Raw genomic sequence first — 16,945 nt, forward strand, 5'->3', positions numbered from 1 at the left:
TCCCCCAAGAAAAGTTTGTATGAATGTGTCATTATATCCCATTTGTTTACTGCATGACCCCATATAAATTGCAAATTTTAGTTCAGATTATGAATAATATTTTTTATTGTTAAAAGAAAATTTAAAATATAAACAGTGATATATAAGAGGGAAAACCTTCTGAGGATGAACTTTCCACTCTAAGTTATCATTGTGACAAGTAATTCTTAAGCAAATCCATTATCTGATACATGAAGAGGAAAAGTACAATCAAAACAATCTGGAAAGAAGCAGTTCACACCCTCCAAAGTTTCTTTTTTTCATAATTACAAGTTAAACAACAAAAGAATACACACCCGATAAGCCGCTGAACTAAACAAGAAAATGCTGAGAAACATCGTTGACAGCACCATTTGAGGCTGAAGAAACTTCCGACACAAACAACTTTCTGAAACAAATGCTGAGAAAAATAGCATGCTTTGCAAGAGTTGAAGATCCACATCAACTGAAGTTTGCAAATGTAGATTAGGCAGTGGCTGGTGGTGCCGATAATATAAGGTTTAAGATGAACCCAACCATTATACCCACTAGACCAGCAAATGCGGCAAACGTTAATGAAAACCCAGTATCACTTTTGCGGTTTCTTCGCCTCTTCAGAATGTCCTGAAATGATATTCGTATGAGTTTCCAAACAAAACCGGGTTGATGCACAGGGGAATTAACCTTCCTAGCGAACTACATTAAAGAACAAATGCTGGTAGCTTCTTCTATAGAAGAATGCTTCATCATCAATGAACTTATAGCAACACAAAAAGCTTTAACATCACATGCTTAACAAAGACGAAGACTTCTTAATGTCGTTACATTTGGGCGTTCAGTGATTAATCCTTCCTCCGTGATCACTATGCACATACAGTAAGATACTGGCAAGCAAATCGACAGTATCAACCGATAGCTTGTATCGATAACACAGACCGAATGATCTTTCTTGCACAGTAAGTAGCCATCTACACTAACTAAATTGTCAAATCATTTACCAAGATATACATGAACATTGCACATGCATGGAATAGACTTCACAAAGGGAAGGCAGCAAAATATTACTTAAGCTTCTAAAAGAATTTAAAAAGAAATGATTGGAGGTTAAATACAAACCAACTCCCTCTGAAACTGATGATTTTGTTGAAGAATGGCATCCCTTTCTTCCTTCAAACGTTGTAACGTCTGGATCTAAAGAAGAGAAAAATAAATCACAAGTAAAGAAAAAAAAAAGAACAAGAACCCTCACCACAACGGATATAATGGTCCTCGGTGGTAGAGACTTACAACTTTATCAGCTGTCTGTGTTCCTTGTGTTAAAGAACAGAAAATTAAACATGCTACACAATCCTAAACACCATGAAGACCACCAGATACAGGGTATGTGCTGACAACATAACATGCAGAGACATTATTTCATGTGTTTTGTTATCCTAGACCAACCTTAGGTCTCAAATTCAATCATTTCAATTATATGCATAGCTAGAAAATGTCTAAATCAGGTAAGGATATAAGATTATTTTCATTTACATTAATGCAGGGGAAAGTGCTTTTAGAAAGAACTGAGTGAATGCCGAAAACACAAGGTAATTTTGTTAAGAGATCTTCTAGAGTAAAAGAAGAGGGGAAAGAACTTGGTCAAATTGTAGCTGACCTCCTCGATGCTTGAGTTCTTGAACATCTACAACTCAAAGAAAATGAATTATCCATTACAACCATTAAAAAGACATTGACAAATACAACCAAAAAATTCACAAATGACAAACAGCTAAATAGAAAAACCAATTGGCTCATGATGCAGAAGAAGTATGATATCTTACATCAGATCCTCGTCTCCCGGAAGCTGAAGAAGCAAGACCAGACTCCTCTTCTGAATTTGCATGGCCAGATTGCGACGGAAAAGTGTAAACAACCCTGAGTTTGAGTTCTTCTATCACCTTAGCGCTGTCTTTATTGAACTGCATAGACCAGAGTCAGTAGACACATCCAAGAATCAACCATGTAACATTCTTGATAAGCAATGAGCAAGATGACATCACCAATAGCTCACCGTGTCGGAAGGGATCTCATCCATATCACTGCTAGGGGGCACCTTGGCACTCTGAATGAGGAATTTATCCTTGCATTGCATGTCAGGAGGGTACTCCTTTTGGGCTTGATGGCTGACTGAAAAAGAATTACCAAGTTTTCCACATGATATGTAACATCAAAGGTTGTCGATCAAACCAAAATTATCCACAGAGATACCTGTTACAGTACATGAATCCCATGGCTGCACCACGCTCGCGTTGGGCCGAACAAAATACTTTGTGGGAGACGTCGTCTTCACCTATCCAATTACCCAAAATTCCAATTTTTATGACGACCCAGCTGAGATACTGAACCGAAAAGAACCCCACACCACAAATCACGCCCCTCCCGTCAAAGAGACAACACAAACAAATCCCTATGGCAGGGAAATCAAGGGGGGGAAGACGAACAATGAACCTATTGTTTCCGATACCTTGAAGGCGACATGGTGTTCGGTGTTGTTGGCGACCTTGATATTGCAGTAAGACGGCTTCTCCAACTCAACTGTTGTTCCTCAAGAAGGCAACTTTCCATCATTGCACAACACAAGTTTTCATCTTTAAGGGAGGAAATAAGAAAGAGGAGATGGAGATCGCATCGGCTTACGTTCGAATGTGAGCTCTTCCGGGTGAACGGAGATCATCTGGCCGCCGGCACTCATGGCTGTAATGGAAGCTGAAACCCGAGAGGAAGAGATCCAACCAAAGCCCAAGAAGGAACCAAAGGCGGAGCTTTTTCGTTTGGGCACGACAAGGGAAGGTACAAGGAACACAGAGGAGCTTTGAGGGAAACCTTTGGTTGGATTGGCGAGAGAGAGAGAGAGAGAGAGAGAGAGAGAGAGAGAAAGGGGGAAGATTGGAAAGGCTTGTAGTTCACTACAGGCCGACTAGGACGGGGCGACGTTGATTTAATTATATACCAACCCTCAAATTATTATTTCTACCCATATTTATAACGACGATTTTGTTATAAAATACTCAATATTTTTATTTTTTTAATTACTTCCTCTTTTTTTTTTTCTAAATATAACTTAATTTAAAAAAATATCTAAATTATTTCTCAAATATTTTTTGTTAATTTTTTTATTATCTATTTTTAATTAATTTTTAATTATTATAGTGTTTTCCTTTAGTTTGTCTATAATAATTTTTTTATAGTATTTATAGTGTTTTTATTGATGTATCGAAAATATTGTAAACGTTATTAAAAAACACTAAATATGATATCATAGCGTACCTTATTGGTTGTTGTTGAATCTCGGATTTTGATGATGAAGTCAATTGTCATTTGTTATCTAATCTATGTGTTGAGATAAGTGTGCAGGATTAACTACGATGAGAGTAAGACAAGCAGCAGGTGTTGCGCCGGAGTCAAGATCATGATCACGTTGGGAGTTCGAGAGTTCGACGGAAGTTCGGACGGTCGTCGGAGGTTCAGCGAGAACAGATCCGAGAAGTCCAGAAGCTTGCCAAGCGAAGCTCGTCGGAACTCGCCAAGTGGATCGTCGCAAAGTCCAGGAGTATGCCGGATGTCCGCAGAAGGATCACCGAGGGTTTATCGGATGATCGACGGAAGTTCGCCGGAAACTCGCCGGAAGAAGCGACTGACGCATCGGAGCATAGCTGCAGAAGTTGTCTTAGAGTTAATCGTAGTTAGCACGATGATTAAGCTTGAAAATGGGAGGTGATCCCATTAGCTTAATCTTGGGGCAATTGGGCCCCTGAAAAGATTCAAATTGGGCTGAATGGAGCGAACCATTCGGACCCTGATTGCACCAGGCGGTGCAACCGCCTAGGACAGGAGGTGCAACCGCCTGGGCAGCGGGACTGGGCGGTGCAACCGCCCCAGCCAGGCGGTGCAACCGCCCAGGCCATGTCTTCCAGCAGGACTGGGCGGTGCAACCGCCCCAGCCAAGAGGTGCAACCGCCCAGGGCTCAGTCTCCAAGCGAGACTGGGCGGTGCAACCTCCTCTGTCAAGAGGTAGCACCGCCAGAGCTCAAGTTTCGAGCTCTGCCAAGAGGTGCAACCACCGAGCTCGGTCTTCAAGCTCTGGCAGAGAGGTGCAACCTCTTTGGACAGGTGATGCATCGCCTGAGCTCGGTCTTCGAGCTCTGGCAGAGAGGTGCAACCACCTCTGGCAGAGAGGTGCAACCACCTCTGGCAGAGAGGTGCATCAGCCTGAGCTCAGTTTCGAGCTCTGCCAGGTGATGCAACCACCGAGCTCAGACTTCGAGCTCTGCCAGGCGATGCAACCACTGAGCTCAGTCTTCGAGCTCTGGCAGAGAGGTGCAATCGCCTGAGCTCAGTCTTCGAGCTCTGCCAGGCGGTGCCACCTCTCCAGTCAAGAGGTGCAACCGCCTGATCCCGGAATTCCGGGATGTGATCGTTTTGAGCTCCAAATTTGAATTGGGTTGGGGCCTATAAATACCCCACCCATTCAACACTGAAAGGATACAGATCCACACCGAATTGTTGATCTTTTCAGTGATTCTAAGAGCTCAAATTTGTGTAAAGTCCTAAAGTTTCTCCTCCTTCTGTTCTTTAAGTCTTGAGTTGTAAAGAGAGGAGAGAAAGGATCTGTAAAGGTTGTCTCCTAAGCCTGTCAAAAGGAGAGAAACTGTAAAAGGGCAGTTAGCCTTCGCCCATTGAAGGAAGGCAGCTAGTTGACGTCGGTGACCTCGTCGGAGGAGGAAGCCAAAAGTGGAGTAGGTCAAGACTGACCGAACCACTCTAAATCTCTGGTTTGCTTTTACCTTGAGCACTTTATCATTACTGCAAACCTCCTACATTGCTACTGCCCTCTGCGCCTTTACGAATGAGTTTCTAAGGTCTGATCTTTCAGAATCTGCATTCAAACGTAAATCGTGTTTTCGTACGATCTTCACACTGCAGTTTACGCTTACATTCGGATTCCATTTATAACTGCAAACTGCTTTCTACGTAAAACGCTTTTCAAGGTTCAAAACTACTTTTAGACGCAAAACTACATTTAGACGTAAAGTTACGTTTAGACGTAAAACTGCGTTTAGACGCAAAACTGCGTTTAGACGTAAAACTGCGTTTAGACGTAAAACTGCGTTTAGACGTAAAATTGCTTTTAGACGTAAAACTGCGTTTAGACGTAAAACTGCGTTTAGACGCAAAACTGCGTTTAGACGTAAAACTGCGTTTAGACGTAAAACTGCGTTTGGACGTAAAACTGAGTTTAGACGCAAACTGCGCTTAGACGCAAAACTGCGCTTAGACGCAAACTGCACTGTGATTCTGCTTTTATATCGAAATCGTTTTTTATCGGACGAACGCAGCTTTCGTTTTTAAATTACTGTAAGATTTCCACTGCACTAATTCACCCCCCCCCTCTTAGTGCTCTCGATCCTAACAATTGGTATCAGAGCTAGGTTAACTCTCTAAAGGATTAAAACCCAAGAGAGATGGCATTTGCCGGAAACCAAGAGGGGCATTCTATTACACGTCCACCCATGTTCAGTGGAACGGACTACACCTACTGGAAGACCCGAATGAGGATCTTTCTTATTTCTATGGATTTTGAACTGTGGAACCTTGTTGAAAATGGATTTTCAAAGTCTTCTCTTCCAATGATCGATTGGAACGATTTGGAGAAGAAGGCTTTCGCTCTTAATGCAAAGGCTATGAATGCCCTATTTTGCGCACTTGATAAAAACGAGTTTAATCGTGTTTCAACTTGCGAAACTGCATTTGATATTTGGCACACACTTGAAGTGACCCACGAGGGCACAAGTAGAGTGAAAGAGTCAAAAATCAATCTGTTGCTGCATTCTTTTGAACTTTTCCGAATGAAACCGAGTGAAACCATTGGCGACATGTTTACCCGTTTCACGGATGTCGTCAACGGTCTAAAAGGACTCGGAAAAAGTTTTTCGGATTTTGAACTCGTAAATAAAATACTAAGATCCCTTCCTAAAAGTTGGGATCCTAAAGTCACTGCCATTCAAGAGGCAAAAGATCTGCGCAACTTCCCTCTTGAAGAACTAATCGGGTCATTAATGACCTACGAAATGACTTGCAAAGCTCATGAAGAGCAAGAAGACATCCTTCCAAAGAACAGGAAGGATATGGCACTTAAAACTTCTGAATGCCACTTGAGAGAAAACTCAAGTGATGAGGACTGTGATGATGACTTGGCACTTTTGACAAGAAAGTTTAAGAAATTCTTCAAAAGAAACAAGTTTAAAAACGATGTGAAAAATAAACTTGAACCCAAGAAGGAACAAGTGATCTGCTACGAATGTAAAAAGCTGGGACACTACAAGAATGATTGTCCCCAAGTCAAAAGAAGAACATCAAAGAAGAAGGCTCTTCAAGCAACATGGGATGACTCGAGCGCATCTGAAGAAGAGGAGTCCAACACCGAGCAAGTTGCTCATTACGCCTTAATGGCCATCGGAGAGGAGGTAACGGATTTATTAGATGCTGATTTATCTTTCGATGAATTATTAAATGCCTTCCATGATTTATTTGATGAATGCAAAGTTATAAATAGAAAATACAAATTGCTAAAAAAGGTACATGATAGTCTTACTTGTGATTTTAATAAGTTAAAAATCGAATATCATGATAGTTTAAATTCATGTATAAAATGTCATGATCTAGAAATCTGTCAAAAAGAAAACTTGCTACTCAAGGACACCTTGAAGAAATTCGAGGTTGGTAGCAAGTCATTAAACATGATCCTTACAAACAAGGGTCATGCTCCCAAAAGAAGTGGGATTGAATTTGTGAGGAGTCCTCACCGAAATCCAACTACCTTTGTAAAAGGCCCCATCTTACATGCTAGAAGCAAATGCAACTTTTGTTGCAAGTTTGGTCACAAGACACATTATTGTCCATTCAGGAAATTGAGTCCAAACAAATTGATATGGGTTCCTAAAGGAACCATGACAAATTCTATGCAACATGATAAAAAATGTAGATCTATTTGTGAGGAACCCAAAAGCAAATGGGTACCTAAACATCATCCTTTCTTGTAGAAAACTAAACCATCGCAAGCTAGGAGCAAGAGATGGTACCTTGACAGTGGATGCTCAAGGCATATGACCGGAGATTCATCCCAATTCTCTAAGCTCTCTAGCATAAACGAAGGATATGTCACCTTCGGAGACAACAACAAGGGTAAAATCATTGGCAAAGGAACCATAGGTAACAAATCCAACTTTTCTATTGAAGATGTTTTGCTGGTTGATGGTCTAAAACATAATCTTCTAAGCATTAGTCAATTATGTGATAAAGGATATATCATCAAATTTGAATCTAATGCTTGCGTCATTGAAAAACCTCACAAAAACATATCCATGATTGCATTAAAACAAAATAACGTATACACTATTGACATCAATGATTTATATAATGAAACATGTTTTTCTGCTTTAAATGAGAATGCTTGGATATGGCACAGAAGATTAGGTCATGCTAGCATGAAGCTAATCACTCAAATATCATCTAAAGAACTTGTAAGAGGAATTCCTCATATCAAGTTCATCAAAGATAATGTATGTGATGCCTGCCAATTAGGTAAACAAATTAAGAGTAGCTTCAAATCTAAAAATCAAGTAAGCACCTCTAGGCCCTTACAATTGATCCATATGGACTTGTTCGGACCCATCTCCACATCAAGCCTAGGAGGTAGCAAATACGCTTTCGTCATCATAGATGACTATAGCAGATTCACATGGACTTACTTTTTAAAACAGAAAAGTGAATGCCTTAGATCTTTTACCAAGTTTTGCAAACTCGTTCAGAATGAGAAAGATTCTATGATTTCGTCAATTAGAAGTGATCATGGTGGTGAATTTCAAAACCATGATTTCCAAGAATTTTGTGAACTCAATGGATACAACCATAATTTCTTTACTCCTAGAAACCCTCAACAAAATGGAGTTGTAGAAAGAAAAAATCGAAATTTACAAGAAATGGCAAGAACCATGTTGAATGAACATAACCTACCCAAATATTTTTGGGCCGAAGCCGTAAATACTGCATGCTATATCTTAAATAGAGTTCTAGTGAGACCTCTACTAACCAAAACTCCCTATGAGTTATGGAACAATAAAAAACCCAACGTTTCATATTTCAAAGTCTTTGGGTGTAAGTGTTTTATCTTGAATGAAAAAGACAACTTAGGAAAATTTGATGCTAAATCCGATGAAGGAATCTTTCTTGGTTATTCTACAGTTTCTAAAGCCTTTCGTATCTTTAATAAAAGAACTCTAATTATTGAAGAATCCATTCATGTTGTTTTCAATGAGACTTCTGAAATCACGAAAAATGATCTTGACGAAGATGTTAATTTTGACTCTTTAAATTTAAACGAGACCCCGTCTCCAACTAGCAACCTGGATGCATCCACTCCTCAGATTTCCTTACCCAAGGATTGGAAGTATGTAGATGCTCATCCTAAGGAGCTAATCTTAGGAGACACATCAAAGGGAGTTCAAACACGATCTTCTCTTAAAACCTTTTGTGCAAATACCGCCTTTCTCTCCCAAATTGAACCCAAATGCGTTGATGAAGCCATGAAAGATGATTCATGGATTATCGCAATGCAAGATGAATTAAATCAATTTGAGAGAAATGAAGTGTGGAAGCTTGTTCCTAGACCAAATGATCATCTAGTTATTGGTACTAAATGGGTCTTCAGAAACAAGCAAAATGAAAATGGTATCGTGGTTAGAAACAAGGCTAGATTAGTGGCCAAAGGTTTCAACCAAGAAGAAGGTATCGATTACGAAGAAACCTTCGCTCCTGTGGCACGATTGGAAGCCATAAGGATGCTCCTTGCCTACGCTAGCAGTAATAATTTTAAGTTGTTTCAAATGGATGTTAAAAGCGCCTTTCTTAATGGCTTTATTTCCGAAGAAGTCTATGTTGAACAACCTCCTGGATTTGAAAATAATAGTCTCCCTAATCATGTGTTTAGATTAACTAAAGCTCTCTATGGTTTAAAACAAGCTCCTAGGGCTTGGTATGAGAGACTTAGTTCTTTTCTTATTGAAAATAATTTCATAAAAGGCAAGGTTGATACTACATTATTCATCAAGAACTTTGAAAATAATTTTCTCATTGTTCAAGTTTATGTTGATGATATTATCTTTGGTTCTACAAATGAATCTCTTTGTGAATCCTTTGCGAAAACTATGAGTCATGAATTCGAAATGAGTCTAATGGGAGAGTTAACATTCTTCTTAGGCCTACAAATCAAACAACTAAGCAATGGCATCTTTATTAGTCAAACCAAATATGCTGTGAGTTTGCTAAAGAAGTTCAAAATGAATAATTCAAAAGCCATTGACACTCCTATGAGCACCTCCACTAAGTTAGAAATTGATGAGAATGGAGAAAGCTTCGATCAAAAAACCTATAAGGGTATGATAGGAAGTTTACTTTGTTAGGATCGAGAACACTAAGAGGGGGGGGGGGGTGAATTAGTGCAGCGGAAATCTTACAGTGATTAAAAACCAAAAGCTGCGTTCGTTCAAAAACTATTATGATGCAAAAGCTAATTCTTAGTTTGTATCTAAGTGCAGTTTGCGTCTAAGCGCAGATTGCGTCTAAGCGCAGTTTTGCGTCTAAGCGCAGTTTTGCGTCTAAGCGCAGTTTACGTCTAAACTCAGATTTACGTCTAAACGCAGATTTACGTCTAAACGCAGTTTTACGTCTAAACGCAGATTTACGTCTAAACTCAAATTTACGTCTAAACTCAGATTTACGTCTAAACTCAGATTTACGTCTAAACGCAGATTTACGTCTAAACGCAGTTTTAGACGCAGATTTACGTCTAAACTTTGAAACTCGTTTGTATACTCGCAGAAGGCAGTATGCAGTTGAAATCAAGACGTGAACTGAGATCTGATGATTGTGCGAGGAAAGCCGATTTACGTCTGAATGCAGTTTTACGTCTAAATGTTGAAACTCGTTCGTAAAATTGTAGAGGACAGTTTGCAGTTATCAATAGGATCAAAATGTAAGTGTAAACTGCAAAGAAGCTCGTTCGTAAAAGCACGGAAGACAGTTCTGCAGAATCAAACGTAAACGTAAACTGTAATGTATGAAAATACGAATTTACGTCTGAATGCAGATTCGGAAGAACAGCACTTAGAACTTGTTCGTGAAAGCGCAGAGAGCAGTAGTAATGAAGGAGGTTTGCAGTAATGATAAAGTGCTCAAGAATAAACGCAAACCAGAGATTTAGAGTGGTTCGGTCAGCCTTGACCTACTCCACTTTTGGCTTCCTCCACCGACGAGGTTGCCGACGTCAACTAGGGGCCTTCCTTCAATAGGCGAAGGCCAAACTGCCCTTTTACAGTTTCCCTCCTTTTGACAGGCTCAGGAGACAACCTTTACAGACCTTTCTCTCCTCACTTTACAACTGAAAACTTGAAGAACAGAAGGAGGAGACTTAAAGGCTTTACAACACTTTTGAGCTCTTAGAATCACAGAAAAGATCAAGATTTCGGTGTAGGTCTGTATCTTTTCAGTGCTGAATGGGTGGGGTATTTATAGGCCCCAACCCAATTCAAAATTCGAGCTCAAAACGATCAAATCGATCAAATCCCAGAATTCTGGGATCAGGCGGTTGCACCTCTTGACTGGAGAGGTGGCACCGCCTGGCAGAGCTCGAAGACTGAGCTCAGGCGATTGCTCCTCTCTGCCAGAGCTCGAAGACTGAGCTCGATGGTTGCATCACCTGGCAGAGCTCGAAGACTGAGCTCGGTGGTTGCACCGCCTGGCAGAGCTCGAAGTCTGAGCTCGGTGGTTGCATCACCTGGCAGAGCTCGAAGCTGAGCTCAGGCTGATGCACCTCTCTGCCAGAGCTCGAAGACTGAGCTCGGTGATTGCATCACCTGGCAGAGCTCGAGACTGAGCTCAGGCTGATGCACCTCTCTGCCTGAGCTCGAAGACTGAGCTCGGTGGTTGCATCGCCTGGCAGAGCTCGAAACTTGAGCTCTGGCGGTGCAACCTCTTGACAGAGGAGGTTGCACCGCCCAGTCTAGCTCGAAGACTGAGCTCTGGGCGGTTGCACCTCTTGGCTGGGGCGGTTGCACCTCCCAGCCTCGCAGCCCTGGCGGTTGCACCTCCTGGCTGGGGCGGTTGCACCTCCCAACCTCACAGCCCTGGCGGTTGCACCTCCTGGCTGAGGCGGTTGCACCTCCTGGTGCAATCAGGGTCCGAATGGTTCGCTCCATTCGGCCCAATTTGAATCTTTTCAGGGGCCCAATTGCCCCAAGATTAAGCTAATGGGATCACCTCCCATTTTCATGCTTAATCATCATGCTAACTACGATTAACTCTAAGACAACTTCTGCAGCTTTGCTCCGATGCGTCAATCGCTTCTTCCGGCAAGTTTCCAGCCAACTTCCGTCGATCATCCGATAAACCCTCGGTGATCCTTCTGCGGACATCCGGCATACTCCTGGACTTTGCGACGATCCACCTGGCGAGTTCCGACGAGCTTCGCTTGGCAAGCTTCTGGACTTCTCGGATCTGTTCTCGCTGAACCTCCGACGACCGTCCGAACTTCCGTTGAACTCTCGAACTCCCAACGTGATCATGATCTTGACTCCGGCGCAACACCTGCTGCTTGTCTTACTCTTATCGTAGTTAATCCTGCACAACAAATCAAAACTTCGATCGAGACAATTAATCCTAAGCAATTAACCAAGTTGTCCGACATGTCATTGGTCTCTCGACGCTTCGTCCGATTCTTCGGCGCATCGTCCTCTCCTGCAGCCTATTGCCCAATCGGCCAGTTGACTCCGCAACTCCGATATCCTTGGCACAATACCCGCTCTTCTTGGCCGAATGCCCGAGTTCACGGCCCGAAGCCTTCTGTCGATACGTCGACCGATCCACCGGCCCGACGTCCAATCTTCTGACATGTTCCTTCGGCACAACATGATTATCCTGCTTTAATTGTCTCATCCTGATCGAAGCATCCTGCGTCACTCAAAACGCAGATTAAATCATAAACATATATCAAGTGGTTTCATCATCAAAATACGAGATTCAACAATCTCCCCCTTTTTGATGATGACAACCACTTGATGACGGAGTTAAACTTAACTCCCGGAGTTTAAACAAACTCCCCCTATCAATATGTCATATTGATAGAACCTTGAATTCAAACTGAATTCAAGTCATTGCAATATTCATCATGAATACTTGCAACACGTCAACATGAACTTATGCATAAACTTATGCATCACATGTCATGTCATCAACATACTTCTCCCCCTTTGTCATCAACAAAAAGGAGAAGTACTACAAACAAGTGTGTGTGATATTGGTTCAACTCATTGCATGAAAATCATAATATCAAGTTTTATCATCATGCAAGTTTGCTAATATCAAATATCAACATGAAAAAATTACGATGTAAGCTTTTGATATCATAATGCAAACATTTCAAGTGTTTATCAATTATAGCAGTTCATCACATGGTAAGATATCAACGCGTAAAATTACGATACAAGTTCTTGATATCTTAACGCATGATGAAAACATGGCATAATACAAGTTTGGCAATCATAGCATCAATTCATATATCTCTTAATGATGCAAGCATTGCAAATATGGCAATCATATCAATTCATATATCTCTTGATGATGCAAGCCTAGCATCAGTGTTCATAGCATCAATTCATATATTTCTCCCCCTTTGTCATCAACAAAACGGAGAACGATATAAGCAAATTTTAAGCATAAGTGCTTGTTGTTATGTATGTGAAATAAATCCTTGCAAGTAAAAACACTTTCATCCATATTCATCAAATCCATTTCTCAAAAAATATTTTTCACATGATGTGTGTATGAGAGATGTATTTGCTAGTTAATTACATATGTCAAAAATCAATGATATGAACTAAACTTGATATGACATATGCTTGTTAAGTTTGGAAGAGAGTGAACTTGATATGTTAGATTCAAGAGAATCCGAAAATGAAATTTGACTCTTTCTTCCATTCGGACAAGGTTTTGCTATAGATATTCAATTACAATCATGAAGGTAAAGCATGCTTGTTATCATGGAAGTTTTGTATTCAAGCACATAATTTTCAACATGTAATTGTGTAAAATCATTATGCCAATCAAGTGATTCGATCATTCAATCAAGAAGGTTCGAAAAATAATTTTAACACGTTCAATCATTAGGACGTATTTTTGCCATAGTTTTTCAAATACAATCATAAAGATAAGACATACTCATCATCATGATAGTATGATAGCAGGTTTACCATATACAAGCTAGCAAAAAATTTCTACATTTTAAGGCCCGCAAGCTAGCAATTTTGAGATGTTCAAGAAAGCAACTCTTGCTTCTTGATATATGCAAATTTGTCAAGTTTTGCTAGATGTGCAAGTTAGCATTTTTGCCTCTTGAGATAGGCAAGATAGCACATTTGGTTCTTTTGAGATAGCAGCTTTTCGCTTCTCTTTAGACTACGAGCTAGCAATTTTTACGATGTACAAGTTTCACAATATACAAGCTAGCAAAAAACTTCGAAAGCAAATGCAAGATAACTTTTTTGTGTAGGCTCATGATTATTGCTTCCTATTGTAATGTGCAAGTTGCAAGTCTTGCTTCTTGAGATATTCAAGATGGTGATGTTCAAGAAGACAACTTTTGCTTCTTGAAATAAGCAAGTTAGCAATCTTTGCTACTTACGATAGGCAAGCTGGCAATCAAGTTTTTGCATCTTCTTGACTTGTGCAAACTAGCTATCTCCCCCTTTGTCATTGTCAACAAGGGAAAAACCCTTTACATCAATTTCTAAATCATGACAAAGGTAAGTAATCATTCTTATTTGTGCATCATTATAGTTTCAATGCACAAATTCATTAACATTACATTTCAAAAATTTTATGCATGATACCGAAAAATCAATCATCATCATGAGCATATCAAACATGATATTCAAGCATTCATGATATATCATTTTGGCAACATGATCATAGATATTCAAACGATGGTATCTAGAATTCATTACATCCTATTATGCATGATCATTAACTCCTCATTTGTATTTCATGCATTATTTCATTTCATCTCATAAGGAATATCAAGAAGAGTTATTGGATGATGAGATAAATATTTTATGAATACACAGAATATCATAAGTGTTTCATGTATTCATATTATCACATGAAGCATATTATCATTTTTAAGATTCATAACATGAATAACGTTATTACTATTTCATCAAAATCAGTTTCGAGATTCACATAATATCATGAAATCATTAATCTCGATAAAATGGGAAAAACATTTTCTTTTTAAGTGATTCTTTTAACACATCATAAAAAAGAAAAACTCATTCATAATTCAAGTGATTTACAAGATATCATAAATGAATTTATCACTTGTATTTCACCAAAATCGAGAACTCTAGAGTTAGAAAATGATTGAAGCATTTAATCTGATTGAAGAATGATTCATATTTAAAGTGTAGCATTTGTCAAATCTGAAATCATCAAGTATAACTTTAATATTTTCATTGCAACATTAAGCAAGGTTTCATTGAACATAATTTTGAATGATTCTTATAAATGCCTAAAACTTCTTTAGTTTTAATTTATGATTGACTTTATAATAGCATGCTCAAATCTTTATTCTTATGTCAAAACCATACATTATATTTAATAAACAAAGACAATGAAAAATATCAAGCCTTCCAAACAAAAGCCATGTATCGTCATTGAAAAGCAATATGAAAATCATCAAAATATACATTCTTGCTTCTCAAGCACATAAATAAGATTAATCTCACTAGGTGTAAAATCATTATATTTCTATCTTGCATTAACATAAGACATGCAATTTTCATTATCATTTTCAAGATTACAAGCATGATCATATTTTTGCATTTTCATTGTTAAATTATTTAAAAATATAATTTTCAAGAAAATTTAAAGAAAAAGAAAAATGCATCATGAAAAGCATCATGTAATTTCGAAGTAAATTAGGGGGATTTCGATTACCTCATCATTGTAGGCTGTTAAGGCGTAGTTTGCCGCCTTGCTTTTGTTGACTTTCTCTTCTTCGGAGGAGCTCGATTCATCCCAATTTTTGTTCTTCTTCTTGCGTTTAAAGCAAGTAGTTTGATTCTTTTTGCTTTTTAATTTTCGTTTCATCTGTAGTTTAAGTTCACCATCACTTGAGCTTAGGCTCGAGTGGTCTTCAAATGTTCTATGTCCCAAATCCTTCCTGTTCTTTGGAAGGTTGTTTTGTTCATCATTGTCCTCATCACTTGAGTCATCGCTCAAGTGGCATTCATTTGTCCAGAGTTCAACATGTTCATCATGTGCATTGTACACCATTTCATATGTCATCAATGACCCAATTAGTTCTTCAAGTGGTAAGTTGTTTAGGTTTTTAGCTTCTTGTATTGCAGTTACTTTTGAATCCCACTTCTTAGAAAGAGAACGCAAAATCTTGTTTACGAGTTCAAAGTCCGAAAAACATTTTCCAAGAGCTCTTAAACTATTGACGACATCCGTGAAACGGGTGTACATGTCGCCTATAGTCTCGCTTGGTTGCATTCGAAAAAGCTCGAAATCATGCAATAAAAAGTTAACTTTCGAGTCTTTGACACTACTAGTTCCCTCGTGCGTGATTTCAAGTGTTCGCCAAATGTCAAAAGCTGTTTCGCACGTAGAAATCTGATTGAACTCATTTTTGTCCAAAGCGCAAAATAAGGCATTCATAGCCTTTGCGTTTAAAGAGAAATACTTCTTCTCCAAATCCAACCATTCGTTCGTCGGTTTAGAGGGAAGTTGAAAGCTGTTTTCAACGATATTCCATAAATCCAGATTTAGAGAAATCAAGAAAACTCTCATTCGAGTTTTCCAATAAGTATAGTCCAATCCGTTAAAGAACGGTGGACGAAAGACCGAAAAGCCCTCTTGAAGAGCCATTTCTCTCGGGTGTAAATCCGAAATGAGAAATACCCCGCTCTGATACCAATTGTTAGGATCGAGAGCACTAAGAGGGGGGGGGTGAATTAGTGCAGCGGAAATCTTACAGTGATTAAAAACCAAAAGCTGCGTTCGTTCAAAAACTATTATGATGCAAAAGCTAATTCTTAGTTTGTATCTAAGTGCAGTTTGCGTCTAAGCGCAGATTGCGTCTAAGCGCAGTTTTGCGTCTAAGCGTAGTTTTGCGTCTAAGCGCAGTTTACGTCTAAACTCAGATTTACGTCTAAACGCAGTTTTACGTCTAAACGCAGATTTACGTCTAAACGCAGTTTTACGTCTAAACGCAGATTTACGTCTAAACGCAGATTTACGTCTAAACTCAAATTTACGTCTAAACTCAGATTTACGTCTAAACTCAGATTTACGTCTAAACGTAGATTTACGTCTAAACGCAGTTTTAGACGTAGATTTATGTCTAAACTTTGAAACTCGTTTGTATACTCGTAGAAGGCAGTATGCAGTTGAAATCAAGACGTGAACTGAGATCTGATGATTGTGCGAGGAAAGCCGATTTACGTCTGAATGTAGTTTTACGTCTAAATGTTGAAACTCGTTCGTAAAATTGTAGAGGACAGTTTGCAGTTATCAATAGGATCAAAATGTAAGTGTAAACTGCAAAGAAGCTCGTTCGTAAAAGCACGGAAGACAGTTCTGCAGAATCAAACGTAAACGTAAACTGTAATGTATGAAAATACGAATTTACGTCTGAATGCATATTCGGAAGAACAGCACTTAGAACTTGTTCGTGAAAGCGCAGAGAGCAGTAGTAATGAAGGAGGTTTGCAGTAATGATAAAGTGCTCAAGAATAAACGTAAACTAGAGATTTAGAGTGGTTCGGTCAGCCTT

General features: G+C 39.3%; 1 protein-coding gene across 1 annotated transcript; it reads right to left on the reverse strand.

The window, feature by feature from the left end:
• Positions 1-273: 273 nt before the first annotated feature.
• On the reverse strand, positions 274-3,136 carry LOC135674209 (vesicle-associated protein 2-1-like). Its single transcript, XM_065183819.1, has 8 exons — positions 2,695-3,136; positions 2,522-2,592; positions 2,266-2,347; positions 2,069-2,184; positions 1,839-1,976; positions 1,673-1,699; positions 1,135-1,209; positions 274-642 (listed from the first exon to the last, which is right to left on the reverse strand). Exons 1-8 carry the CDS (start codon positions 2,747-2,749, stop codon positions 505-507), a joined length of 702 nt encoding a protein of 233 aa, XP_065039891.1. The 5' UTR covers positions 2,750-3,136; the 3' UTR covers positions 274-504.
• Positions 3,137-16,945: the final 13,809 nt, after the last annotated feature.

This window comes from Musa acuminata, chromosome BXJ1-5, assembly GCF_036884655.1.
Source record: "Musa acuminata AAA Group cultivar baxijiao chromosome BXJ1-5, Cavendish_Baxijiao_AAA, whole genome shotgun sequence".
Taxonomy (NCBI): Eukaryota; Viridiplantae; Streptophyta; class Magnoliopsida; order Zingiberales; family Musaceae; genus Musa; species Musa acuminata.